Consider the following 27,587-nt stretch of genomic DNA (forward strand, 5'->3'; position numbering starts at 1 on the left):
CCCTCCAAAAACCGACATTTTGCCTTCTAAAATTGACATTTTCCACCCAAAATCCACATTTTACCTCTAAAAATCGACATTTTTTCCACCCAAAATCCGGGAATTTCCCCCCAAAACCCCATTTTTTCCCAAAAAATCCCATTTTTTCCACAAAAACCACCAAAACCCCCGATTTTAACTTCTCAAAATCTCCTTTATTCGCCCCAAAAGCGGCTCAGTAGCACACGGCGTCGCTGTCGGCCAGCACCACGGAGACGTTGACGTTGGCCGGCCGCGCCGTGGACCTGTCCAGGTTCCTCTGCACCAACTTCCTCGTTTTACCCCAAAAATCCACATTTTACCCCAAAAATCCGCATTTCCTCCGAAAATCCACATTTCCACCCAAAAATCCACATTTTACCCCCAAAAATCCAGATTTTCCATCCTAAAATCGACATTTTCCACCCAAAATCCACATTTTCCATCCTAAAATCGACCGCTTTCAGCCCAAATCCACTTTTCCTCCTAAAATCCACATTTCCACCCAAAAGCAGTCTTTTACCTCCAAAAATTGATATTTTGCCTTCTAAAATCGACGTTTTCCACCCAAAATCCACATTTTCCATCCTAAAATCGACCGATTTCACCCCAAATCCACTTTTCCTCCTAAAATACACATTTAGGTCCCAAAATCCACATTTTCCATCCTAAAATCGACATTTTCTTCCCAAAATCCAAATTTACTCTCCTAAAATCCAGGAAATTCACCCCAAATCCACTTTTCCTCCTAAAATCCACATTTCCCACCCAAAATCAATCGTTTCCTTCCAAAAACCGACATTTTGCCTTCTAAAATTGACATTTTCCACCCAAAATCCACATTTTACCTCTAAAATTCGACATTTTTCCTCCCAAAATCCGGGAATTTCCCCCCAAAACCCCATTTTTCCCCCCAAAACCCCATTTCTCCACAAAAACCACCAAAACCCCCGATTTTAATTTCTCAAAATCTCCTTTATTCGCCCCAAAAGCGGCTCAGTAGCACACGGCGTCGCTGTCGGCCAGCACCACGGAGACGTTGACGTTGGCCGGCCGCGCCGTGGACCTGTCCAGGTTCCTCTGCACCAACTTCCTCGTTTTACCCCAAAAATCCACATTTTACCCCCAAAAATCCGCATTTCCTCCGAAAATCCACATTTCCACCCAAAAATCCACATTTCCACCCAAAAATCCGCGTTTTACCCCCCAAAAATCCGCATTTTCCATCCTAAAATGACCAGTTTCCCCCCAAATACACTTTTCCTCCAAAAATCCACATTTGCCTTCCTAAAATCCACAAATTTCAGCCCAAATCCACTTTTCCACCCAAAATCCACATTTTACCATCCTAAAATCGACCGATTTTACCCCAAATCCACTTTTCCTCCTAAAATACACATTTCCCACCCAAAATCAATCGTTTCCCTCCAAAAACCGACATTTTGCCTCCTAAAATCCACGTTTTCCACCCAAAATCCACATTTTCCTTCCTAAAATCGACCACTTTCACCCCAAATCCACATTTCCTCCTAAAATCCACATTTCCCACCCAAAATCAATCGTTTCCCTCCAAAAACCGACATTTTGCCTTCTAAAATCCACATTTTCCACCCCAAATCCACATTTTCCATCCTAAAATCGAACTATTTCACCCCAAATCCACATTTCCTCCTAAAATCTACATCTTCCACCCAAAATCCAGATTTTACCTCCAAAAATCCACATTTTGCCTTCTAAAATCTACGTTTTCCACCCAAAATCCACATTTTCCATCCTAAAATCGACCGATTTCACCCCAAATCCACTTTTTCTCCTAAAATCTACATCTTCCACCCAAAATCCAGATTTTACCTCCAAAAATCCACATTTTCCATCCTAAAATCAAACGATTTCACCCCAATTCCGCTTTTCCTCCTAAAATCCACATTTCCCACCCAAAATCAATCGTTTCCCTCCAAAAACCGTCATTTTGCCTCCTAAAATCCACATTTAGGTCTCAAAATCCACATTTTCCATCCTAAAATCGACCGCTTTCAGCCCAAATCCACTTTTCCTCCTAAAATCCACATTTCCCACCCAAAATCAATCGTTTCCCTCCAAAAACCGACATTTTGCCTCCTAAAATCCACGTTTTCCACCCAAAATCCACATTTTCCATCCTAAAATCGACCGATTTCAGCCCAAATCCACTTTTCCTCCTAAAATCCACATTTCCCACCCAAAATCAATCGTTTCCCTCCAAAAATCCACATTTTGCCTTCTAAAATCCACGTTTTCCACCCAAAATCCACATTTTCCATCCTAAAATCGACTGATTTTACCCCAAATCCACTTTTCCTCCTAAAATCCACATTTCCCACCCAAAACCAGTCTTTTCCCTCCAAAAATTCACATTTTGCCTTCTAAAATCGACGTTTTCCACCCAAAATCCACATTTTCCATCCTAAAATCGACCGATTTCACCCCAAATCCACTTTTCCTCCCAAAATCCACATTTAGGTCTCAAAATCCACATTTTCCATTCTAAAATCGACCGATTTCACCCCAAATCCACTTTTCCTCCTAAAATCCACATTTCCCACCCAAAACCAGTCTTTTACCTCCAAAAATCCGCATTTTGCCTTCTAAAATCCATATTTTCCCTCCTAAAATCCAGGAATTTCCCCCCAAAACCCCATTTTTTCCCCAAAAACCCCATTTCTCCATAAAAACCACCAAAACCCCCGATTTTAACTTCTCAAAATCTCCTTTATTCGCCCCAAAAGCGGCTCAGTAGCACACGGCGTCGCTGTCGGCCAGCACCACGGAGACGTTGACGTTGGCCGGCCGCGCCGTGGACCTGTCCAGGTTCCTCTGCACCAACTTCCTCGTTTTACCCCAAAAATCCACATTTTACCCCAAAAATCCGCATTTCCTCCGAAAATCCACATTTCCACCCAAAAATCCGCGTTTTACCCCCAAAAATCCAGATTTTCCATCCTAAAATCGACATTTTCCACCCAAAATCCACATTTTCCATCCTAAAATCGACATTTTCCACCCAAAATCCACATTTTCCATCCTAAAATCAAACGATTTCACCCCAATTCCGCTTTTCCTCCTAAAATCCACATTTCCCACCCAAAATCAATCGTTTCCCTCCAAAAACCGACATTTTGCCTTCTAAAATCGACTTTTTCCACCCCAAATCCACATTTTCCATCCTAAAATCGACCGATCTCACCCCAAATCCACATTTCCTCCTAGAATCTACATTTTCCACCCAAAAGCAGTGTTTTACCTCCAAAAATTGATATTTTGCCTTCTAAAATCGACATTTTCCACCCAAAATCCACATTTTCCATCCTAAAATCGAACTATTTCACCCCAAATCCACATTTCCTCCTAAAATCCACATCTTCCACCCAAAATCCAGATTTTACCTCCAAAAATCCACATTTTGCCTTCTAAAATCCACATTTTCCACCCAAAATCCACATTTTCCATCCTAAAATCGACCGATTTCACCCCAATTCCACATTTCCTCCTAAAATCCACATTTTCTACCCAAAACCAGTCTTTTCCCTCCAAAAATCCACATTTTGCCTTCTAAAATCGACGTTTTCCACCCAAAATCCACATTTTACCTCTAAAATTCGACATTTTTCCCTCCCAAAATCCAGGAATTTCCCCCCAAAACCCCATTTTCCCCCCAAAAAATCCCATTTTTTCCATAAAAACCACCAAAACCCCCGATTTTAACTTCTCAAAATCTCCTTTATTCGCCCCAAAAGCGGCTCAGTAGCACACGGCGTCGCTGTCGGCCAGCACCACGGAGACGTTGACGTTGGCCGGCCGCGCCGTGGACCTGTCCAGGTTCCTCTGCACGAACTTCACGCCGCCCACGGCCTCGTGTCCCACCACGCAGCCGAAGACGTCGCCGCGCCGCCACTCGGCCGCCGGCACCTCCAGCTTGGAGTAGACCGAGAAGGTCCCGGCGCCGCCGGCGTCCGGCTGCGGCCCGAAGGTGGAGAACCTCGCCGGCTCCACCGGCGCATCCCCCTGCGTCCAGGTGAGGAGGACGTCGCGCGGCGCGAAGTTGGCCGCCAGGCAGGTCAAGGTGGCCGCCTCGCCCCGGGCCAGCTCCTCGGGCGGCGGCGGGAAGACGAAGACGCTCGGCGCCGACGTGGCGCCGCCTGCGGGGTTTGGGGTGGGTTGGGTTGGTCAGTTGGGGTTGGGAGAGTTGGGGCTGGTTGGGTTTTCCGGTTGGAAGAACCGTTCCCAGTTGGGTTCTCCAGTTGGAGAAACCATTCCCAGATTGAGGAGCCGTTCCCAGTTGGGTTTCCCAGTTGGAGAAACCACTCCCAGTTGGAGAAACCATTCCCAGTTTGAGGAACAGTTCCCAGTTGGGTTCCTCAGTTTGAGGAACCATTCCCAGTTTGAGGAACCGTTCCCAGTTGGGTTTCCCAGTTGGAAGAACCATTCCCAGTTTGAGGAACCATTCCCAGTTGGAGAAACCATTCCCAGTTTGAGTAACAATTCCCAGTTGGGTTCCTCAGTTTGAGGAACCATTCCCAGTTGGGTTTCCCATTTTGAGGAACCGTTCCCAGTTTGAGGAGCCGTTCCCAGTTGGGTTTCCCACTTTGAGGAACCATTCCCAGTTTGAGGAACCACTCCCAGTTGGAGAAACCATTCCCAGTTTGAGGAACCATTCCCAGTTTGAGGAACCACTCCCAGTTGGGTTCCCCAGTTGTAAGAACCAATCCCAGTTGGGTTTTCCGGTTGGAAGAACCGTTCCCAGTTGGGTTCTCCAGTTGGAGAAACCATTCCCAGTTTGAGGAACCATTCCCAGTTGAGTTTCCCAGTATGAGAAACCAATCCCAGTTGGGTTTCCCAGTTGTAAGAACCAATCCCAGTTCAGTTCTCCAGTTGGAGAAACCATTCCCAGTTTGAGTAACAATTCCCAGTTGGGTTTCCCACTTTGAGGAACCATTCCCAGTTTGAGGAACCATTCCCACTTGGGTTTCCCAGTATGAGAAACCATTCCCAGTTGGGTTCCCCAGTTGTAAGAACCATTCCCAGTTTGAGGAACCATTCCCAGTTTGTGCAACCATTCCCAGTTGGGTTTCCCAGTTGTAAGAACCAATCCCAGTTCGGTTCTCCAGTTGGAGAAACCATTCCCAGTTTGAGGAACCGTTCCCAGTTGGGTTCCCCAGTTGTAAGAACCAATCCCAGTTGGGTTTTCCGGTTGGAAGAACCGTTCCCAGTTTGAGGATCCACTCCCAGTTGGGTTTCCCACTTTGAGGAACTGTTCCCAGTTTGAGGAACCATTCCCAGTTGGGTTTTCCGGTTGGAAGAACCGTTCCCAGTTGGGTTCTCCAGTTTGAGGAACCGTTCCCAGTTGGGTTCCCCAGTTGTAAGAACCAATCCCAGTTGGGTTTTCCGGTTGGAAGAACCGTTCCCAGTTGGGTTCTCCAGTTGGAGAAACCATTCCCAGTTTGAGGAACCATTCCCAGTTGGGTTCCCCAGTTTCAGGAACCATTCCCAGTTTGAGGAACCGTTCCCAGTTTGAGGAACCATTCCCAGTTGGAGGAACTGTTCCCAGTTGGGTTCCCCAGTTTGAGGAACCATTCCCAGTTTGGTTCTCCAGTTGACCAAACCATTCCCAGTTTGAGGAACCATTCCCAGTTCGAGGAACCATTCCCAGTTTGAGGAACCGTTCCCAGTTGGGTTCTCCAGTTTGAGGAACCATTCCCAGTTTGAGGAACCATTCCCAGTTGGGTTCCCCAGTTTGAGGAACCGTTCCCAGTTGGGTTTCCCAGTTGGAAGAACCATTCCCAGTTTGAGGAACCGTTCCCAGTTTGAGGAGCCGTTCCCAATTGGGAAATCCCACCAGACAAACCTCCTAAAAACCCAAATTCTGACCCAAAATCACCTTAAAACCAGGACGAATCTCCTAAAACCAAGATTAGCCACCTAAAAACCTCAAAATTTGACCCAAAATCACCGAAATTCCCCCCAAAAGCAGAACTGACCTCCTAAAACCCAAGAAAAATGTCCTAAAACCCGGAAAAATCACCCAAAAATCCCAAATTTTGACCCAAAATCACCGAATTTTACCCCAAAACCAGACCTGACCTCCTAAAAACCAAGACCAACCATCTTAAAACCAGGATTAACCTCCTAAAACCCACCTAAAAAATCACCTAAGGACCCCAATTTTTTCCAAAAAAACCCCAATTTTTTCCAAAACCCCCAAAATTCCCCCAAAACCAGAGCTGACCTCCCAAAACGCAGCAAAAACCTCCCAAAAAACAGCAAAAACCACCTAAACCCCATGAAAAATCACCTAAAACCCCCAATTTTTTTCCCAAAACCCCAAAATTCCCCCCAAAACCAGAACTGACCTCCTCAAAACCAAGACCAACCTTCATAAAACCAGGATTAACCTCCTAAACCCCATGAAAAATCACCTAAAACCCCCAAATTTTTTCCAAAAACCGCCATTTTTTTTCCCAAAATCACCGAAATTCCCCCCAAAACCAGAGCTGACCTCCTAAAAACCAGAAAGAAACCTCCCAAAACCCAGAAAAAATATCCTTAAAACCAGAACTAACCTCCCAAAAACCCTCCTAAAACCCATGAAAAATCACCTAAAAACCCCAATTTTTTTCCAAAAAACCCCAAATTTTTTCCCAAAATCCCTAAATTTTGACCCAAAACCCCCAAATTTTTTCCCCAAAACCCCCATTTTTCCCCCCAAACCCCTCTCACCGCTCTCCTTCCTGACGCTGGCCTCCATCGCCTCCTCGCCCAGCCCTTTCCCGCCGACCCAAAAACCGAGATCAACCTCCCCAAAACCCCAAATTCTGAACCAAAATCACCGAAATTTACCCCAAAACCAGAACTGACCTCCTAAAAACCGAGAAAAATGTCCTAAAAATCACCTAAAACCCCAAAATTTTGACCCAAAATCACCGAAATTCCCCCCAAAACCACAGCTGACCTCCTTAAAACCAAGATTCACTTCCTTAAACCCCAAATTCTGACCCCAAAAACCAGAAAAAAACCACCTAAAAAACCAGAATTAACCCTTCTCCTACCTTCATTTCCTTGAAGAAACCCCTCTAAAAGCCAAATTTTTCCCTAAAAAACCCCCATTTTTTTTCCCAAAACCCCCAAAATTGCCCCAAAACCAGAACTGACTTCCTAAAACCCAAGACCAACCTTCTTAAAACCAGAACTAACCTCCCAAAAACCCTCCTAAAACCCATGAAAAATCACCTAAAACCCCCATTTTTTTTCCAAAAAAACCCCAATTTTTTCCCAAAAACCCCATTTTTTCCCCAAAATCCCCAAAATTCCCCCCAAAACCAGAACTGACCTCCTAAAAACCAAGATCAACCATCTTAAAACCAGGATTAACCTCCTAAAACCCATGAAAAATCACCTAAAAACTCCAAATTTTGTCCCAAAACCCCCATTTTTTTTTCCCCAAATCACCGAAATTCCCCCCAAAACCAGAGCTGACCTCCTAAAAACCAGAAATAAACCTCCCAAAACCCAGAAAAACCCTCCTAAAACCCATGAAAAATCACCTAAAAACCCCATTTTTTTTCCAAAAACCTCCATTTTTTTCCCAAAAACCCCATTTTTTCCCCAAAATCCCCAAAATTGCCCCCAAAACCAGAACTGACCTCCTAAAAACCAAGACCAACCTTCATAAAATCAGGATTAACCTCCTAAAACCCATGAAAAATCACCTAAAAACCCCAAATTCTTTCCCAAAATCCCCAAAATTCCCCCCAAAACCAGAACTGACCTCCTAAAACCCAAGACCAACCATCTTAAATCCAGAACTAACCTCCCAAAAACCTTCCTAAAACCCATGAAAAATCACTTAAAAACCCCATTTTTTTTCCTAAAAACCCCAAATTTTTTCCCAAAAAACCCCAATTTTCCCCTAAAAACCCATTTTTTCCCCAAAAAACCCCATTTTTTCCCCAAAACCCCCATTTTTCCCCCCGAACCCCTCTCACCGCTCTCCTTCCTGACGCTGGCCTCCATCGCCTCCTCGCCCAGCCCTTTGCCGCTCACCCGGCAGGTGAAGGCGGCGCCGGAATTCCAATCCTCGGCGCAGATTTCCAGAAAGTTCCGGACCTCGAAGCGGCCGCCGGGGAGGGGCCGGGCGGGGCCGGAAGTGGCCGCGCCCAGCGCCCCGCCCGGCGCGCGGCTCCAGGTGAACTCCACGGCCGGCGACTCCAGGCCGGACGCCACGCAGGTGAGGTTGGGGCTGGTGGACAGGAACAGGTCCTGCAGGGACGGCGGCAGCACCCGCACCGAGGGCTGGGCGGCGGCGGCTGCGGGGAGGGTTGGGGGAAAAAACGGTGATTTCGGGAAAAAACGGCTTTTTTGTAGGCCGAAAATTGACGTTTTTGGGGGAAAAATGGGATTTTTTGGGGATTTTTTGGGGTGAAATTGGGGGTTTGGGAGGGGTTCATGAAGGAAATGGAGGTTGGAGAAGGGATCTTGGGGTTGGAAAAGATTTGGGTGAAAAAACGGTGATTTCAGGAAAAAACGGCTTTTTTGTAGGCCGAAAATTGACGTTTTGGCGAAGAAATGCGGTTTTTTGGGGCTTTTTCTGGGGTGAAATTGGAATTTTGGGAGGGGTTCATGAAGGAAATGGAGGTTGGAGAAGGGATTTTGGGGTCGGAAAAGATTTGGGTGAAAAAACGGCAATTTTGGGAAAAAATGCGTTTTTTTTATCGAAAAACATGGTTTTTGGTGAAAATTTGGGAGTTTTTGGCCAAAAATGGGGTTTTGGGGGAAGAAATTGGAGGTTTGGGAGGGGTTCATGAAGGAAATGGAGGTTGGAGGAGAAATTTTGGGATTGGAAAAGATTTGGGTGAAAAAACGGCGATTTTGGGGAAAAAACGGATTTTTAATGGAGAAAATGCGATTTTTTGCAAAAAAATGGGGATTTTGGGGAGAGAAATTAGGATTTCTGAAGGAAATTGCTGCTGGAATAAGGATTTGAAGTTGGAGAAAAAATCTTGGGGTCGGGAAAAATTTGGGTGAAAAAACGGCGATTTTGGTAAAAAAAACGTGAAAAAAATGGGATTCTCGGTGGTTTTTATGGGTAAAATCGCGAATTTTTGGAGATAGTGCGGGAAAATTTGGGTTGGAGGAGGAAGTGGGATTTGGAGAAACAAAACGGGGATTGGGAGGAAATTTGGGGTGAAAAAGGCGGATTTTGGTCAAAAGGCGGCGAAGCTTTGGGGCCGGGCGGAGATTTTGGGGTGAAACGTTGGGATTTGGCCAGCGAGGGTTGGAGGCCGGACGCCACGCAGGTGAGGTTGGGGCTGGTGGACAGGAACAGGTCCTGCAGGGAGGGCGGCAGCACCCGCACCGAGGGCTGGGCGGCGGCGGCTGCGGGGAGGGTTGGGGGAAAAAACGGTGATTTCGGGAAAAAACGGCTTTTTTGTAGGCCGAAAATTGACGTTTTGGCGAAGAAACGCGGTTTTTTGGGAAAAAAATCGGGGTGATGGTGGGCCTTTAGAGGGGTTTTTCCAAGGAAATGGAGGTTGGAGAAGGGATCTTGGGGTTGGAAAAGATTTGGGTGAAAAAACGGTGATTTCGGGAAAAAACGGCTTTTTTGTAGGCCGAAAATTGACGTTTTGGCGAAGAAATGCGGTTTTTTGGGGCTTTTTCTGGGGTGAAATTGGAATTTTGGGAGGGGTTCATGAAGGAAATGGAGGTTGGAGAAAGGATTTTGAGGTCGGAAAAAATTTGGGTGAAAAAACAGTGATTTTAGGAAAAAATGCGTTTTTTTGTCAAAAAACGCGATTTTTTGCGAAAATTTGGGGATTTTTGGGGAAAAAATGGGGTTTTGGGGGAAGAAATTGGGGGTTTGGGAGGGGTTCATGAAGGAAATGGAGGTTGGAGGAGAAATTTTGGGATTGGAAAAGATTTGGGTGAAAAAACGGCGATTTTGGGGAAAAAATGGATTTTTAATGGAGAAAATGCGATTTTTTGCGAAAAAATTGGGGTTTTGCAGAGAAAAATTAGGATTTTGGGAAGGATTTCTGAAGGAAATTGCTGCTGGAATAAGGATTTGAAGTTGGAGAAAAAATCTTGGGGTCGGGAAAAATTTGGGTGAAAAAACGGTGATTTCAGGAAAAAACGGCTTTTTTGTAGGCCGAAAATTGACGTTTTGGCGAAGAAATGCGGTTTTTTGGGGCTTTTTCTGGGGTGAAATTGGAATTTTGGGAGGGGTTCATGAAGGAAATGGAGGTTGGAGAAAGGATTTTGAGGTCGGAAAAAATTTGGGTGAAAAAACGGCAATTTTAGGAAAAAATGCGTTTTTTTGTCAAAAAACGCGATTTTTTGCGAAAATTTGGGGATTTTTGGGGAAAAAATGGGGTTTTGGGGGAAGAAATTGGAGGTTTGGGAGGGGTTCATGAAGGAAATGGAGGTTGGAGGAGAAATTTTGGGATTGGAAAAGATTTGGGTGAAAAAACGGCGATTTTGGGGAAAAAACGGATTTTTAATGGAGAAAATGCGATTTTTTGCAAAAAAATTGGGGTTTTGCAGAGAAAAATTAGGATTTTGGGAAGGATTTCTGAAGGAAATTGCTGCTGGAATAAGGATTTGAAGTTGGAGAAAAAATCTTGGGGTCGGGAAAAATTTGGGTGAAAAAACGGCGATTTTGGTAAAAAAAACGTGAAAAAAATGGGATTCTCGGTGGTTTTTATGGGTAAAATCGCGAATTTTTGGAGATCGTGGGGGAAAATTTGGGTTGGAGGAGGAAGTGGGATTTGGAGAAACAAAACGGCGATTGGGAGGAAATTTGGGGTGAAAAAGGCGGATTTTGGTCAAAAGGCGGCGAAGCTTTGGGGCCGGGCGGAGAATTTGGGGTGAAACGTTGGGATTTGGCCAGCGAGGGTTGGAGGCCGGACGCCACGCAGGTGAGGTTGGGGCTGGTGGACAGGAACAGGTCCTGCAGGGACGGCGGCAGCACCCGCACCGAGGGCTGGGCGGCGGCGGCTGCGGGGAGGGTTGGGGGAAAAAACGGTGATTTCGGGAAAAAACGGCTTTTTTGTAGGCCGAAAATTGACGTTTTGGCGAAGAAATGCGGTTTTTTGGGAAAAAAAGTGGGGTGATGTTGGGCTTTTAGAGGGGTTTTTCCAAGGAAATGGAGGTTGGAGAAGGGATCTTGGGGTTGGAAAAGATTTGGGTGAAAAAACAGTGATTTTAGGAAAAAATGCGTTTTTTTGTCAAAAAACGCGACTTTTTGCGAAAATTTGGGGATTTTTGGGAAAAAAATGAGGTTTTGGGGGGAAAAAATGGGGTTTCAGGAGGGGTTCATGAAGGAAATGGAGGTTGGAGAAGGAATGCTGGGGTTGGAAAACATTTGGGTGAAAAAACGGTGATTTTTAGTGAAAAAACCTGATTTTTTAGGGAGAAAACGCGGTTTTTCGTGAAAATTTGGGGATTTTTCGGCAAAAAATTGGGTTTTTTGGGGTGAAATTGGGGTTTCAGGAGGGGTTCATGAAGGAAATGGAGGTTGGAGAAGGGATTTTGGGGTCGGAAAAGATTTGGGTGAAAAAACGGCGATTTTGGGAAAAAATGTGTTTTTTTTATCGAAAAACATGGTTTTTGGTGAAAATTTGGGAGTTTTCGGACAAAAATGGGGTTTTGGGGGAAGAAATTGGAGGTTTGGGAGCAGTTCATGAAGGAAATGGAGGTTGGGGGAGAAATTTTGGGATTGGAAAAGATTTGGGTGAAAAAACGGCGATTTTGGGAAAAAATAGGATTTTTAATGGAGAAAATGCGATTTTTTGCGAAAAAATGGGGATTTTGGGGAGAGAAATTAGGACTTCTGAAGGAAATTGCTGCTGGAATAAGGATTTGAAGTTGGAGAAAAAATCTTGTGGTCGGGAAAAATTTGGGTGAAAAAACGGTGATTTTGGTAAAAAAAACGTGAAAAAAATGGGATTCTCGGTGGTTTTTATGGGTAAAATCGCGAATTTTTGGAGATCGTGGGGGAAAATTTGGGTTGGAGGAGGAAGTGGGATTTGGAGAAACAAAACGGGGATTGGGAGGAAATTTGGGGTGAAAAAGGCGGATTTTGGTCCAAAGGCGGCGAAGCTTTGGGGCCGGGCAGAGATTTTGGGGTGAAACGTTGGGATTTGGCCAGCGAGGGTTGGAGGCCGGACGCCACGCAGGTGAGGTTGGGGCTGGTGGACAGGAACAGGTCCTGCAGGGACGGCAGCAGCACCCGCACCGAGGGCTGGGCGGCGGCGGCTGCGGGGAGGGTTGGGGGAAAAAACGGTGATTTCGGGAAAAAACGGCTTTTTTAAAATCAAAAAAACACGATTTTTGGCGAAAATTTGGGGATTTTTTGGCAAAAAATGGGGTTTTTTAGGGAAAAAATTAGGCTTGTAGAGGGGTTTCTTTAAGGAAATGGAGACTGGGAAAAAAAATTTGGGATTGGGAAAAATTTGGGTGAAAAAATGGTGATTTTGGGAAAAAATTGGATTTTTAACAGAGAAAATGCATTTTTTTGCGAAAATTTGGGGTTTTTGTGGTAAAATATGGGGTTTTTTGGGGTGAAATTGGGGCTTCGGGAGGGGTTCATGAAGGAAATGGAGGTTGGAGAAGGAATGCTGGGGTTGGAAAACATTTGGGTGAAAAAACGTTGATTTTTAGTAAAAAAACCTGATTTTTTAGGGAGAAAACGTGGTTTTTCGTGAAAATTTGGGGATTTTTTGGCAAAAAATGGTGTTTTTTAGGGAAAAATTAGGCTTGTAGAGGGGTTTCTTCAAGGAAATGGAGACTGGGAAAAAAAATTTGGGATTGGGAAAAATTTGGGTGAAAAAATGGTGATTTTGGTAAAAAAATGTGAAAAAATTGGGATTTTTGGTGGTTTTTATGTGGAAAATTGAGAAATTTTGGAGGTTCTTGGTAAAAATTTGGTGCAAACCCCGAAATTTTTTGTTTTTCAGAAGAGGGTCGGGCTTGGGCGAGAAACTTTAAATTTTCACTTTTAAAAAAACCCCCAAAATCTCCCAAATTCACCCCGAAATCCCCCTCACCTTTACAGAACGTGCTGATGCTGGCCTCGATGGGCGTGGCCAGGTGGGCGTGGCTTGCCCGGCAGGTGAAGTTGCTCCCTTTGTCCCATTGGCTGCGGCTGATGTTGACGCGGCCGCTGAGGGTCACCTGACCGTCGCCGCCCTCCTGGCAGCTGGAAAGCTCCGCCCCCAGCTGGGCGGGGTCACCGTTGACCAACCAGCTGAGGGTGGCGTCGGCGGCGCCGCGGCCGCGCACTTGGCACAGGAGGTGGACCTGGTCCTGCTCCGGGTGGGCCTGGTTGGGGTCGCTCAGGAGGGAGACGGTGAAGTCGGGGGACTGGGGGGTGTTGTTGCAGGCTGCGGGGAGAGGTGGGGGCAGGTGAGGCCAAAAAAATCCCCAAAACGAAGGAAAATGGGGGAAAAAACGGCGAAATCCCAGCGGAAATCGAGGCAAGATGGCCGAAAAGCGGATTAAAGATGGCCGAAAATGGAGACAAAAAGGCTGATCCAAAATGGCGGAAATTGGAGCCAATAGAGTTGAAATCGGATCAAAGATGGCGGAAATTGGAGCCAAAATGGCTGAAATTGGATCAAAAATGGCAGAAATTGGAGCCAAGATGGCCAAAAATGGATCCAAAATGGCCGATTCAAAATGGCGGAAATTGGAGCCAATAGAGTTGAAATCGGATCCAAGATGGCAGAAATTGGAGCCAAAATGCCTGAAATTGGAGCCAAGATGGCCAAAATTGGAGCCAAGATGGCGGAAATTGGAGCCAAGACGGCCAAAAATGAATCTAAAATGGCCGATCCAAAATGGCGGAAATTTGAGCCAGTAGAGTTGAAATCGGATCAAAGATGGCGGAAATTGGAGCTAAAATGGCTGAAATTGGAGCCAAGACGGCCAAAAATGGATCCAAAATGGCTGATACAAAATGGTGGAAATTAGAGCCAATAGAGTTGAAATCAGATCCAAAATGGCCGAAATTGGAGCCAAGATGGCAGAAATTGGAGCCAAGACGGCCAAAAATGGATCTAAAATGGCCGATCCAAAATGGCGGAAATTGGAGCCAATAGAGTTGAAATCGGATCCAAGATGGCCAAAATTGAAGCCAAGATGGCAGAAATTGGATCCAAAATGGCTGATCCAAAATGGCTGAAATTGGAGCCAAAACACCCAATCCAAAATGGCTGAAATTGGATCAAAGACGGCCAAAAATGGATCAAAAAGGCCAAAAAAATGAGCCAAAATGGCCGATCCAAAATGGCCGAAATTGGAGCCAAATGGGCCAATCAAATATGGACAAAAATGGAGCCAAAATGGCCAAAATTGGACAAAAATGGAGGCAAAATGCCCCAAAAATGAATCAAAAATGGACAAAAATGGAGCCAAAATGGCTGAAAATTGATCTAAAATGGCTGAAATGGGATCCAAAATGGCCGATCCAAAATGGCCAAAAATGGACAAAAATCGAGCCAAAATGGCTGAAAATTGATCTAAAATGGCTGAAATGGAATCCAAAATGGCTGAAAATTGACCCCAAATGGCTGAAAATTGATCTAAAATGGCTGAAATGGGATCCAAAATGGCCGATCCAAAATGGCTGAAAATGGATTCAAAATGGCTGAAAATGGATCAAAAATGGATCCAAAATGGCTGAAATGGGATCTAAAATGGCTGATGCAAAATGGCTGAAATGGGATCCAAAATGGCTGATCCAAAATGGCTGAAATTTATTCAAAATGTCTGAAAATGGATTCAAAATGGCTGAAAATGGATCAAAAATGGATCCAAAATGGCTGAAATGGGATCTAATATGGCTGATGCAAAATGGCTGAAATGGGATCCAAAATGGCTGATCCAAAATGGCTGAAATTTATTCAAAATGGCTGAAAATTGATTCAAAATGGCTGAAAATGGATCAAAAATGGATCCAAAATGGCTGAAATGGGATCTAATATGGCTGATCCAAAATGGCTGAAATTTATTCAAAATGGCTGCAAATGGATCCAAAATGGCTGAAATGGGATCCAATATGGCTGATGCAAAATGGCTGAAATGGGATCCAAAATGACTGATCCAAAATGGCTGAAATTTATTCAAAATGGCTGAAAATGGATTCAAAATGGCTGAAAATGGATCAAAAATGGATCCAAAATGGCTGAAATGGGATCCAAAATGGCTGATGCAAAATGGCTGAAATGGGATCCAAAATGGCTGATCCAAAATGGCTGAAATTTATTCAAACTGGCTGAAAATTGATTCAAAATGGCTGAAAATGGATTCAAAATGGCTGAAAATGGATCAAAAATGGATCCAAAATGGCTGAAATGGGATCTAAAATGGATGATGCAAAATGGCTGAAATGGGATCCAAAATGGCTGATCCAAAATGGCTGAAATTTATTCAAAATGGCTGAAAATGGATCCAAAATGGCTGAAATGGGATCTAAAATGGCTGATGCAAAATGGCTGAAATGGGATCCAAAATGGATCCAAAATGGATCCAAAATGGATGAAAATTGATCTAAAATGGCTGAAATTTGTCCTAAATGGCCCAAAAATTCACCCAGGTGTCCCCAAACCTTTCCAGATGTCCCCAAAACTCCTCAAAATGTCCCCAAAATTCCTCCAGGTGTCCCCAAAACCTCTCCAGGTGTCCTCAAACCCCTCCCAGATGTCCCCAAACGTCCCCAAAACCTCTCCAGATGCCATCAAACCTTTTCAGGTGTCCCCAAAACTCCTCAAAATGTCCCCAAAACCTCTCCAGGTGTTCCTAAACGTCCCCAAAACCCCTCCCAGATGCCATCAAACCTTTTCAGGTGTCCCCAAAACTCCTCAAAGTGTCCCCAAAACCTCTCCAGATGTCCCCAAACTCCTCCAGGTGTCCCCAAAACCTCTCCAGATGCCATCAAACCTTTTCAGGTGTCCTCAAAACTCCTCCAGATGTCCCCAAAACCCCTCCCAGATGCCATCAAACCTCTCCAGATGTCCCCAAAACCTCTCCAGATGCCATCAAACCTCCTCAGGTGTCCCCAAAACTCCTCAAAATGTCCCCAAAACCTCTCCAGGTGTTCCTAAACGTCCCCAAAACCCCTCCCAGATGCCATGAAACCTTTTCAGGTGTCCCCAAAACTCCTCAAAACGTCCCCAAAACCTCTCCAGGTGTCCTCAAAACCCCTCCAGATGTCCCCAAAACCCCTCCCAGATGCCATCAAAACTCTCCAGATGTCCTCAAAACCCCTCCAGATGTCCCCAAAACCTCTCCAGATGCCATCAAACCTCCTTAGGTGTCCCCAAAACTCCTCAAAATGTCCCCAAAACCCCCCCAGGTGTCCTCAAAACCCCTCCAGGTGTCCCCAAAACCCCTCAAAACGTCCCCAAAACCTCTCCAGATGTCCTCAAACCCCTCCCAGATGTCCCCAACGTCCCCAAAACCTCTCCAGATGCCATCAAACCTTTTCAGGTGTCCCCAAAACTCCTCAAAATGTCCCCAAAACCTCTCCAGGTGTTCCTAAACGTCCCCAAAACCCCTCCCAGATGCCATCAAACCTTTTCAGGTGTCCCCAAAACTCCTCAAAACGTCCCCAAAACCCCTCCAGGTGTCCCCAAACTCCTCCAGGTGTCCACAAAACCTCTCCAGATGTCCCTAACCTCCTCCAGGTGTCCCCAAAACCTCTCCAGGTGTCCTCAAACCCCTCCCAGATCTCCCCAAACGTCCCCAAAACCCCTCCAGGTGTCCCTCACCGCCCACGTCGAGGCCGAAGCTCTTGCCGTAATGCTCCACCCGGCAGCGGAACTTTTGGCCCTTGGCCTGGTCGGCGGCCAGGGTGACGCGGGAGCCCCGCCCGAACTGGGCCACGCCCACCGGAAGTTCCGGGAAGTCCCGGCTGTGCTCGGAGGCCGCCCCCTCCCAGGAGATCTGCGCCGGCTGCGGGAAGAAGCCGGCGGCGAAGCAGCCGAAGGTCACCTGGTCCTCGTAGTCCTCGCAGGAGCAGAGCGGGAAAACGTCCGGGGAGCGGGCGGGGTCTGCGTGGGAATGAGGGCGATTAGCATAGCGAGGCCACGCCCACGGCTGGGAAAAAAATCCCAACTAAAAAGCGCAAAAATAACCCAAAAAAACCAAAATTTTGGGCTGAAGTTGGATCCAAGATGGCCGAAATGGATGTAAAATGGCCGATCCGAAATGGCTGAAATGGGAGCCAAAATAGCCAAAAATCCAATCCAAGATGGCTGAAATTTGATTCAAAATGGCCGATCCAAAATGGCCGGAAATGGAGACAAGATGGCCAAAAATGGATCCAAAATGGCTGAAATTGGAGCCAAAATGGCCAAAATGGATCCAAAATGGCTGAAATTGGAGCCAAAATGGCCAAAATGGATCCAAAATGGCTGAAATTGGAGCCAAGATGGCTGATCCAAAATAGCCAAAAGTGGATCCAAGATGGCCAAAATTGGATCCAAGATGGCCAAAAATGGATCCAAAATGGCCAATCTAAAGTGGCTGAAATTGGATCCAAAATAGCCAAAATTGGATCCAAAATGGCTGATCCAAAATGGCTGAAATTGGCTCCAAAATGGCCAAAAATTCAATCCAAGATGGCTGAAATTGGACACAAGATGGCCGAAAACCTCGCAGGAGCAGAGCGGGAAAAGGTCCGGGGAGTGGGCGGGGTCTGCATGGGAATGAGGGCGATTAGCATAGCGAGGCCACGCCCACGGCTGGGAAAAAAATTCTGCTCAAAAAGCCGCAAAGTTGCCCCAAAAAAACCCCAAAAACCAAAAATAAAATTGGGACTAAAGTTTGATCCAAGATGGCTGAAAATGAGAGCCAAGATGGCCGAAATAGATTCCAAATGGCGGAAAATGAGTCCAAAATGGCTGAACCAAGATGGCTGAAATTGGATTCAAAATGGCTGAAATTGGAGCCAAAATGGCTGAAATTGGAGCCAAGATGGCTGAAATTGGATTCAAAATGGCGGAAAATGAGTCCAATTTGGCTGATCCAAAATGGCTGAAATTGGATCCAAAAATGGCTGAAATTGGCTCCAAAATGGCCAAAAATGGATCCAAGATGGCCAAAATTGGATCCAAAATGGCCAAAAATCCAATTCAAGATGGCTGAAGTGGGAGCCAAAATGGCTGATCCAAGATGGCTGAAATTGGATCCAAAATGGCTGAAATTGGATCCAAGATGGCTGAAATTGGATTCAAGATGGCGGATCCAAAATGGCCAAAATTGGATTCAAAATGGCTGAAATGAGAGCCAAGATGGCTGAAATGGATTCAAAATTATGGAAAATTAGTCCAAAATGGCTGAACCAAGATGGCTGAAAATGAATCCAAAATGGCTGATCCTAAATGGCCAAAATGGCGGAAAACGAGTCCAAAATGGCTGAACCAAAATGGCTGAAATTGGATTCAAAATGGCGGATCCAAATAGGCCAAAATGGATCCAAAATGGCCGAAAATCTCCAGGAGAAAACGCCAGAAAAACCCTGAGGGTAGTGGGCGTGGCCACGCCCCTAATTTGCATACCGGAGGCCACGCCCACCCCCGACAACAAAAAAAAAACAAAAAAAAAGTCCAAAAAGCCCCAAAATCACCCAAAAATTCCAATCCAAGATGGCCGCCCCAAAATGGCGGGAAAACAGCGGGTGGGCGTGGCTTGTTTAGGCGGGGAAAACCCTCTCATTTGCATATCGGCGGCCACGCCCCCAGCCGAGAACCGAAAAAAAGGCGAAAAACCTCAAAAACGGTGAAAAAGGGAAATTGAGGCTTCCGGCCGTGGCCCCGCCCCGTCTGGGAGTGACGTCAGCGGTGACGTCACCTGGCCACGCCCCCTCCCCCCTCAGGTGAGAGCGGCCGGAGCCAGGTGGGGTTTGGGGAGAATTTGGGGGATTTTGGGCAAATTTCGGCGATTTTTCGCAATTTTGGGGCGAATTTTAACATTTTTGGCAGTTTTGGGTAATTTTGAGGCGATTTTGGGCGATTTTGGGCAAATTTGGGGCGATTTTGGACCGATTTTGGGGAGATTTTGTGCGATTTTGGGACATTTTTTGGCAATTTTGGGATAATTTGGGGCGAATTTCTGCGATTTTGGGGCGATTTTCGGCGGTTTTGGGCAATTTTGAGGCGATTTTTGGCAAAATTTGGACATTTTTTGGGGAGATTTTGGCAAATTTTGGGCGAATTTGGGGCAGTTTTGGGGCAATTTTTGCTGATTTTGGGGTGATTTTTGAAAATTTTGGGCAATTTTGGAAAACTTTGGGGGTTTTTGGGCAATTTTGAGTGATTTTGGAACAATTTGAGCGATTTTCAGCAATTTTGGGGGATTTTGGGGCAATGTTTGGCAATTTTGAGCAATTTTGGGGCAGTTTTGGACAAATTTTGGGGTAATTTTGGGGCGATTTTTGGTGATTTTGGGCAAATTTGTGGGTTTTTTGAGCTTTAGGCTCAGTTTTGGGGTGAATTTTGGGGATTTTGGGCAATTTTGGGGCAATTTTGTGGTGATTTTTGGGGAGAAATTGAGCAATTTTGGGGCCATTTTGGGTGAATTTGGGGGGGTTTGAGCTTTAGGCGAAGTTTTGGGGTGAATTTTGGGGATTTTGGGACAATTTTGGGAAATTTTGTGATTTTTTTGAGCTTTAGGCTCAATTTTGGGGTGAATTTTGGGGATTTTGGGTTTAAACTCGGATTTAACCAAGCCTCACCTGGGCTGGACTCACCTGAGGTGTTTTGGGTTAAATTTCTTAAATTTTGGGTAATTTGGGGTGATTTTGGTCATTTTGGGTAAATTTTGGGAAATTTGGGGATTTTTTCTGGGTTTTGGGTTGAATTTTGGGGATTTTGGGTTTAAACTCGGATTTAACAAAGCCTCACCTGGGTGGACTCACCTGAGGAATTTTGGGTTAAATTTCATAAATTTTGGGCAATTTTGGTTAATTTTCAGCAATTCTGGGCAAATTTGGGGATTTTTTGAGATTTAAGATCAATTTTGGGCTGAATTTTTGGATTTTTTGGGTTTAAACTCAGATTTAACAAAACCTGACCTGGGCTGGGCTCACCTGTGAATTTTGGGTGAAATTTCTTAAATTTTGGGCAATTTTGTGTAATTTTGGGAAAATTTGGGTTTTTTTGAAGTTTAAGCTCATTTTTGGGGTGAATTTTGGGCTTTTTGGGTTTAAACTCGGATTTAACCGAGCCTCACCTGGGCTGGGCTCACCTGAGGAATTTTGGGTGAAATTTCTTGAATTTTGGGCAATTTTGGATATTTTTCATCAATTTTGGGCAAATTTTGGGATTTTTTGACCTTTAGGCTCAGTTTTGGGTTGAATTTTGGGGATTTTGGGTTTAAACTCGGATTTAACCAAGCCTCACCTGGGCTGGGCTCACCTGAGGAATTTTTGGGTGAAATTTCTTAAATTTTGGGCAATTTTGTGTAATTTTGGGGATTTTTGAGCTTTAGGCTCATTTTTGGGGTGAATTTTGGGCTTTTTGAGTTTAAACTCGGATTTAACCAAGCCTCACCTGGGCTGGGCTCACCTGAGGAATTTTTGGGTGAAATTTCTTAAATTTTGGGTAATTTTGGGCAAATTTTGGGATTTTTTGACCTTTAAGCTCATTTTTGGGGTGAATTTTGGGGATTTTGGGTTTAACCTCGGATTTAACCAAGCCTCACCTGGGCTGTGCTCACCTGAGGAATTTTTGGGTGAAATTTCTTAAATTTTGGGTAATTTTGGGCAAATTTTGGGGATTTTTGACCTTTAAGCTCATTTTTGGGGTGAATTTTGGGGATTTTGGATTTAAACTCGGATTTAACCAAGCCTCACCTGGGCTGGGCTCACCTGAGGCATTTTTGGGTGAAATTTCTTAAATTTTGGGCAATTTTGTGTAATTTTGGGGATTTTTGCGCTTTAGGCTCATTTTTGGGGTGAATTTTAGGCTTTTTGGGTTTAAACTCGGATTTAACCGAGCTTCACCTGGGCTGGGCTCACCTGAGGAATTTTGGGTGAAATTTCTTAAATTTTGGGTAATTTTGGGAATTTTTTGGGTTTTTTGAGCTTTAAGCTCATTTTTGGGTTGAATTTTGGGGATTTTGGGTTTAAACTCGGATTTAACAGAGCCTCACCTGGGCTGGGCTCACCTGAGAAGATTTGGGGTAAGTTTTGTGATTTTTGGGCAATTTTGGGTGAAGTTTGGGCAATTTTGGGCAATTTTGAGGGAAATCTGGGGGTTTTTGAGATTGAAGCTCATTTTTGGGGTGAATTTTGGGCTTTTTGGGTTTAAATTCAGTTTTAACCAAGCCCGGTCCAGCTTTGGGGGGAATTCGGGGAAATTTTGTTAAATTTTGGGGAGAATTTTAGGGAGAATTTTGGGGAATTTTTGGAATTTGGGGAATTTGGGAGATTTGGGGGGAATTTTGGGGGATTTTTGGGGAATTTGGGGGAATTTTGGGAAAATTTTGGGGAAATTTTGGGGAGAATTTTAGGGAGAATTTTGGGGAATTTTGGGGGAGTTTTGGGGAATTTTGGGGGAATTTTGGGGGGAATTTTTGGAGAATTTTGTGTAATTTTGGGGGGAAGTTTTGGAGAATTTTTGGGGAATTTTGCGGAAATTTTGGGGGGAATTTTGCGGAATTTTTGAAATTTTGGGGAATTTTGGCAAATTTTGGGGAGAATTTTTGGGGAATTTTGGGGAAATTTGGGGGAATTTTGGGGAATTTGGGGATGGATTTTTTGGTGAATTTTGGGCGGAATTTTGCGGAATTTTTGAAATTTTGGGGAATTTTGGCAAATTTTGGGGAGAATTTTTGTGGAATTTTGGGGAAATTTTGTGGAATTTTGGGGAATTTGGGGGAATTTTGGGGGATTTTGGGGAATTTTGGGAAATTTTGGGGAATTTGGGGGATTTGGGGGATTTTTGTGGAATTTTGGGGAATCTCCGGGTTGGGGGGGGGGGGGGGCTGGGCTTAAAAACCTTCCCAGTTTGGACCAGTTTGGACCAGTTTAAACCAGTTCCGAACCAGTCCGGACCAGTCCAGCCCAGCTTAAACCAGTTTAGGACCAGTTTAAACCAGTTTAGGACCAGTCCAACCCAGCTTAAACCAGTTTAGGGCCAATCAAAACCAGTTCAGACCAGTTTAGACCAGTCCAACCCAGTTTAAACCAGTTTAGGACCAGTCCCAGCCCCACCATTCCCAGTTTAGACCAGTCCAAACCAGTCCAAACCAGTTTAGACCAATCCAAACCAGTTCAGACGAGTCCAGCCCAGCTTAAACCAGTTTAGGACCAGTTTAAACCAGTCCAAACCAGTCAGGACCAGTCCCAGCCCAGCATTCCCAGTTTAAACCAGTTTAAACCAGTCCAAACCAGTCAGGACCAGACCCAGCCCCACCATTCCCAGTTTAGGACCAGTCCAAACCAGTCCAGCCCAGCTGAAACCAGTTTAGGACCAGTTTAAACCAGTCCAAACCAGTTTAGGACCAGTCCAACCCAACTTAAACCAGTTTAGGGCCAGTCAAAACCAGTTCAGACCAGTTTAGACCAGTCCAGCCCAGCTTAAACCAGTTTAGGACCAGTCAAAATCAGTTTAAACCAGTTTAAACCAGTTTAGGACCAGTCCCAGCCCGGAATTCCCAGTTTAAACCAGTCCAAACCAGCTCAGACCAGTCCAACCCAGCTTAAACCAGTTTAGGACCAGTTTGGACCAGTCCAGCCCAGCTGAAACCGGTTCAGAACCAGTTTAAACCAGTCCAAACCAGTCCAGACCAGTTTAGACCGGTCCAGACCAGCCCAGACCAGTCCCAGCTCCAGCACTCCCAGTTCAGGCCAGTCCAGCCCGGCTTAAACCAGTTTAGACCAGTTCAGAACCAGTCCAGACCAGCATTCCCAGTTTAGACCAGTCCAAACCAGTCCAACCCAGCTTAAACCAGTTTAGGACCAGTTCCAGCCCCACCATTCCCAGTTTAAACCAGTTTAGGACCAGTCCAAACCAGTCCAGCCCAGCTTAAACCAGTTTAGGACCAGTTTAAACCAGTCCAAACTGGTTTAGGACCAGTCCCAGCCCAGCATTCCCAGTTTAAACCGGTTTAAACCAGTCCAAACCAGTCAGGACCAGTCCCAGCCCAGCAATCCCAGTTTAAACCAGTTCAGACCAGTCCGGCCCAGCTTAAACCAGTTTAGGACCAGTTTAAACCAGCCCAAACCGGTTTAGGACCAGTCCCAGCCCAGCATTCCCAGTTTAAACGAGTCCAACCCAGCTTAGGACCAGTTCAGACCAGTTCAGACCAGTTTAGGACCAGTTTAAACCAGTTCAGACCAGTTTAAACCAGTTTAAACCAGTTTAGACCAGTTTAGGACCAGTCCCAGCCCAGCATTCCCAGTTTGGACCAGTCCAAACCAGTCCAGACCAGTCCAAACCAGTCCAGCCCAGCTTAAACCAGTTTAGGACCAGTTTAAACCAGTCCAAACCAGTTCAGGACCAGTCCCAGCCCAGCATTCCCAGTTTAAACCAGTTTAGGACCAGTTTAAACCAGTTTAGACCAGTTCAGGACCAGTCCCAACCCAGCATTCCCAGTTTAAACCGGTTTAAACCAGTCCAAACCAGTCAGGACCAGTCCCAGCCCAGCAATCCCAGTTTAAACCAGTCCAAACCAGTTTAGACCAGTCTGGACCAGTCCCAACCCCACCATTCCCAGTTTAGGACCAGTTTAAACCAGTCCAAACCGGTTAAGGACCAGTCCCAGCCCAGCATTCCCAGTTTAGACCAGTTTAAACCAGTCCAAACCAGTCCAGCCCAGCTGAAACCAGTTTAGGACCAGTTTAAACCAGTCCAAACCAGTTTAAACCAGTTCCAGCCCAGCAATCCCAGTTTAAACCAGTTCAGACCAGTTCAGACCAGTTTAGGACCAGTTTAAACCAGTTTAGACCAGTTTAGGACCAGTCCCAGCCCAGCAGTCCCAGTTTGGATCAGTCCAAACCAGTCCAGACCAGCTTAAACCAGTTTAGGACCAGTTTAAACCAGTCCAGACCAGTTTAGGACCAGTCCCAGCTCCCAGACCCCCAAAATTTCACCAAAAACCCCCAAAAATCCCCCCAAAAAACCTCCCCGAAATTCCCCAAAAGTTCCCAAAAATCCCCAAAATTCCCCCCAAAATTTCCCCCAAAATTTCCCCCAAAATTTCCCCAAAATCCAACCCCAAAAAATTCCCAAAATTCCCGAAAACTAAAAAAAAAAAAAGAATAATCCCAAAAATTTCCCCCCAAACCCCAAAAATCCCCCAAAAGAACCTCCACGAAATTCCCCAAATTTTCCCCAAATTTTCCCCCAAATTTTCCCCCAAAATTTCTCAAAATCCCCAAAAATTTCCCCGAAATACAACGCCAAAAAATTCCCCAAATTCCCAAAAACATTTTTTAAAAAATCCCCAAAACTTCCCCAAATTCCCCCAATTTTTTTCCCAAATTTTCCCTAAAATTTTCCCCTAAAATCCCCCCAAAATTTTCCCCCAAAATCCCCCCAAAATCCCCCAAAATTTCCCCCAAAATTCCCCCAAAATTTCCCCAAAATTTCCCCCAAAATTCCCCCTAAATTCCCCCAAAGTTCCCCAAATTTCCCCCAAAATTCCCCCAAAGTTCCCCAAAATGCCCCAAAATTTCTCAAAATCTCCAAAATTTCCCTAAAATTGCCCCAAAATCCCCAAAATATTCCCAAAGTTTTCCCCCAAATTCCTCCAAAATTCCCCCCAAATGAAAAAAAATCCCAAAATTCCCTAAAAAGTTCCCAATTTTTTCCCCAAAACCCCCAAAAATCCCAAAATTCCCCCAAAATTTTCAATGTTCCCCCCAAATTCCCCAAATTTCCCCAAATTCCCACCAATTTCAAAAAAAAATTCCCAAAATTTCCCCCAAAAATTCCCCAGAATTCCCCAAATTCTTTAAAATCCCCAAAAGTTCAAAATTTTCCCCCAAATTCCCCAAATTTTCCAAAATTTCCCCCAAAATTAAAACAATCCCCCCAAATTCTCCAAAATTCCCCAAAATTTTCCTGATTTTTTATCAAAATTTTCCCCATTTTTTCCCAAAATTCAAAAAAATTCCCCAAAAAATCCCAAAATAGTCCAAATTTCCTCAAATTTCCCCAAATTTCCCCAAATTTCCCCAAATTTCCTCAAATTTTCCCAATATTCCCCAAATTTTCCCAAAAATCCCCCAAATTCTTCTAAATATTTCCCCAAAATTCCCCAAAATTTTCCTGAATTTTCCCCAAAATTCAAAAAAATCCCCAGATTTCCCAAATTCCCCAAATTTCCCCAAAATCTCCCAAAAAATCCCCAAAATTTTGGAATCTTTGCAGGCGGCGCCCCCTGCTGGACCGAGGCTCCTGATTGGCTCCCGACCGGATCCGCTCGTTCCTGATTGGCTCCCGGGTGGATCCCGCGGCTCCTGATTGGCTGCGGCCCTGGAGGGGGGGAAAGACAAAAATTGGGGATTTTGGGAGGGAAATTTGGGGGGAAATGGTGAAAAATGGGAATTTTGGGGTGAAAAGGTCAAAAATTGGCCAAAAAATGGCCCAAAATATTGGGAGTTTTGGGAGGGAATTTTGGGCAAAAAATGTCCAAAAATGGGAAATTTGGGGGAGGGAAATTTGGGGGGGAAATGGTGAAAAATGGCCAAAAAATGGTGAAAAATGGGGACTTTGGGGAGGGAAATTTGGGGGGGAAATGGTAAAAAAATGGGAATTTGGGGAATTTTAGGGTGAAAAGGTCAAAAAATGGCCAAAAATTGGCCAAAAAATGGGAATTTTCATGGAAATTTCGGGGAAAATGTCCAAAAATGGGAATTTTTGGGAAAATTTGGGGTGAAATGGTAAAAAATGGCCAAAAATGGGAATTTTGGGAGGGAAATTTGGGACAAAATGGCGAAAAACTTCCCACAAAAACCTCCCAAAAAATGGGAATTTTGGGGGGAAATTTAGGGACAAAATGGCCCAAAAATGTCCCAAAAATGGGAATTTCGGGACAAAACTATGAAAAATCCCAAAAAATGTGCTAAAAATGTCCCAAAAAATGGGAATTTCGGGGGAAATCTGGGAGAAAACAGCCAAAATTTGGCTAAAAATTGGGAATTTTGGTAGGGAAATTTTGGGGTGAAAATGTCCCCAAAATTGGAATTTTTGGGGGGAAATTCGGGATAAACTGGCCAAAAATGGGAATTTGGGGGGAAAATTTGGGATAAAACTACCCAAAAATGTCCCAAAAATGTGAATCTTTTTTGGGAGGAAATTTAGGATAAAACTACCCAATGATGACCCAAAAATAGGAAATTTTTGGGGGAAAACCTGGAGAAAACAGTCGAAAAATGGTGAAAAATGGGAATTTTGAGGGAGGAAATTTGAGGTGAAATGACCGAAAAATGTCCCAAAAAACCCCCGGAATTCTGGTCGGAAAATTTGGGACAAAACTGTGAAAAAAATCCCAAAAACCTCCCAAAAATCGGAATTTTTGGAAGGAAACTTGGGACAAAATGGTCCAAAAATGGTGAAAAATTGGAATTTTGAGGGAGGAAATTTGGGGTGAAACGACCCAAAACTGTCCCAAAAATGGGAAATTTCGGGACAAAACGGTGAAAATCATCCCAAAAATGTCCCCAAAATGTGAGTTTTTTGGGGCAGAAATTTAGGATAAAACTACCAAAAAATGACCCAAAAATAAGAAAGTTTGGGACAAAACGGTGAAAAATCCCCAAAACCTCCCAAAAATGGGAATTTTGGGAAGGAAATTTGGAATAAAATGGCCAAAAAGAGCAAAAAATAGGAATTTTGGGGTGGAACAACAAAAATGGAAATTTTGGTCAAAACAGTGAAAAAAGTCCCCAAAAATATCCCAAAAAAGGGAATTTTGAGAAAGAAATTTGGAGTGAAATGGTCCAAAAATGGTGAAAAATGAGAATTTTGATGGAGGAAATTTGGGGTGAAATGACCTAAAAAATGGGAAGTTTTGGGACAAAACGGTGAAAATCGTCCCCAAAATGTCCCAAAAATGTCCCAAAAATGTGATTTTGTTTTTTGAGAGGAAATTTAAGATAGAACTTCCCAAAAATGTCCCAAAAATAATAAATTTTGGGACGAAACGGTGAAAAAATCCTTTTAAAGTCCCAAAAAATGGGAATTTTGGGACAAAACGGTGCAAAAATCTCCCAAAAAATTGAAATTTTGGGCAAATTTTGGGGGGTGCAGTTCCGGTTGCGGCCACAGGGGGGAGCCCCGAGACCGCGATTGGGGCGGGGACGGAGGGGGCGTGGCCAATGGGGAGGGGGCGTGGCCAATGGGGAGGGGGCGTGGCCAATGGGGAGGGGGCGTGGCCAAAAGGGGGCGGAGCCTCGGGCGCAGCCGGAGCCGCGAGTGGGGCAGGTGAGGGGGGAGATGTGGGGCAGGATTTGGGATCTGTGGGGCGGATTTTGGGATCTGTGGGGCAGGTTTGGGATCTATGGGGCAGATTTGGGGTCTATGGGGCGG

General features: G+C 44.8%; 1 protein-coding gene and 1 gene segment (V, D, J or C); one reads left to right on the forward strand and one right to left on the reverse strand.

Annotated features, from left to right (window-relative positions):
- LOC144248165 (Ig gamma chain C region-like) overlaps positions 1-27,587 on the forward strand; it is a 78,264-nt gene that overhangs the window by 39,194 nt on the left and 11,483 nt on the right.
- Positions 2,746-20,926, reverse strand: LOC110481941 (uncharacterized). Its single transcript, XM_085565392.1, has 7 exons — positions 20,918-20,926; positions 16,818-17,163; positions 13,095-13,430; positions 10,751-11,043; positions 9,646-9,707; positions 8,037-9,550; positions 2,746-4,193 (listed from the first exon to the last, which is right to left on the reverse strand). Exons 1-7 carry the CDS (start codon positions 20,924-20,926, stop codon positions 3,796-3,798), a joined length of 2,958 nt encoding a protein of 985 aa, XP_085421518.1. The 3' UTR covers positions 2,746-3,795.

Source organism: Lonchura striata, chromosome 36, assembly GCF_050655825.1.
Source record: "Lonchura striata isolate lonStrDom1 chromosome 36, ASM5065582v1, whole genome shotgun sequence".
Classification (NCBI taxonomy): Eukaryota; Metazoa; Chordata; class Aves; order Passeriformes; family Estrildidae; genus Lonchura; species Lonchura striata.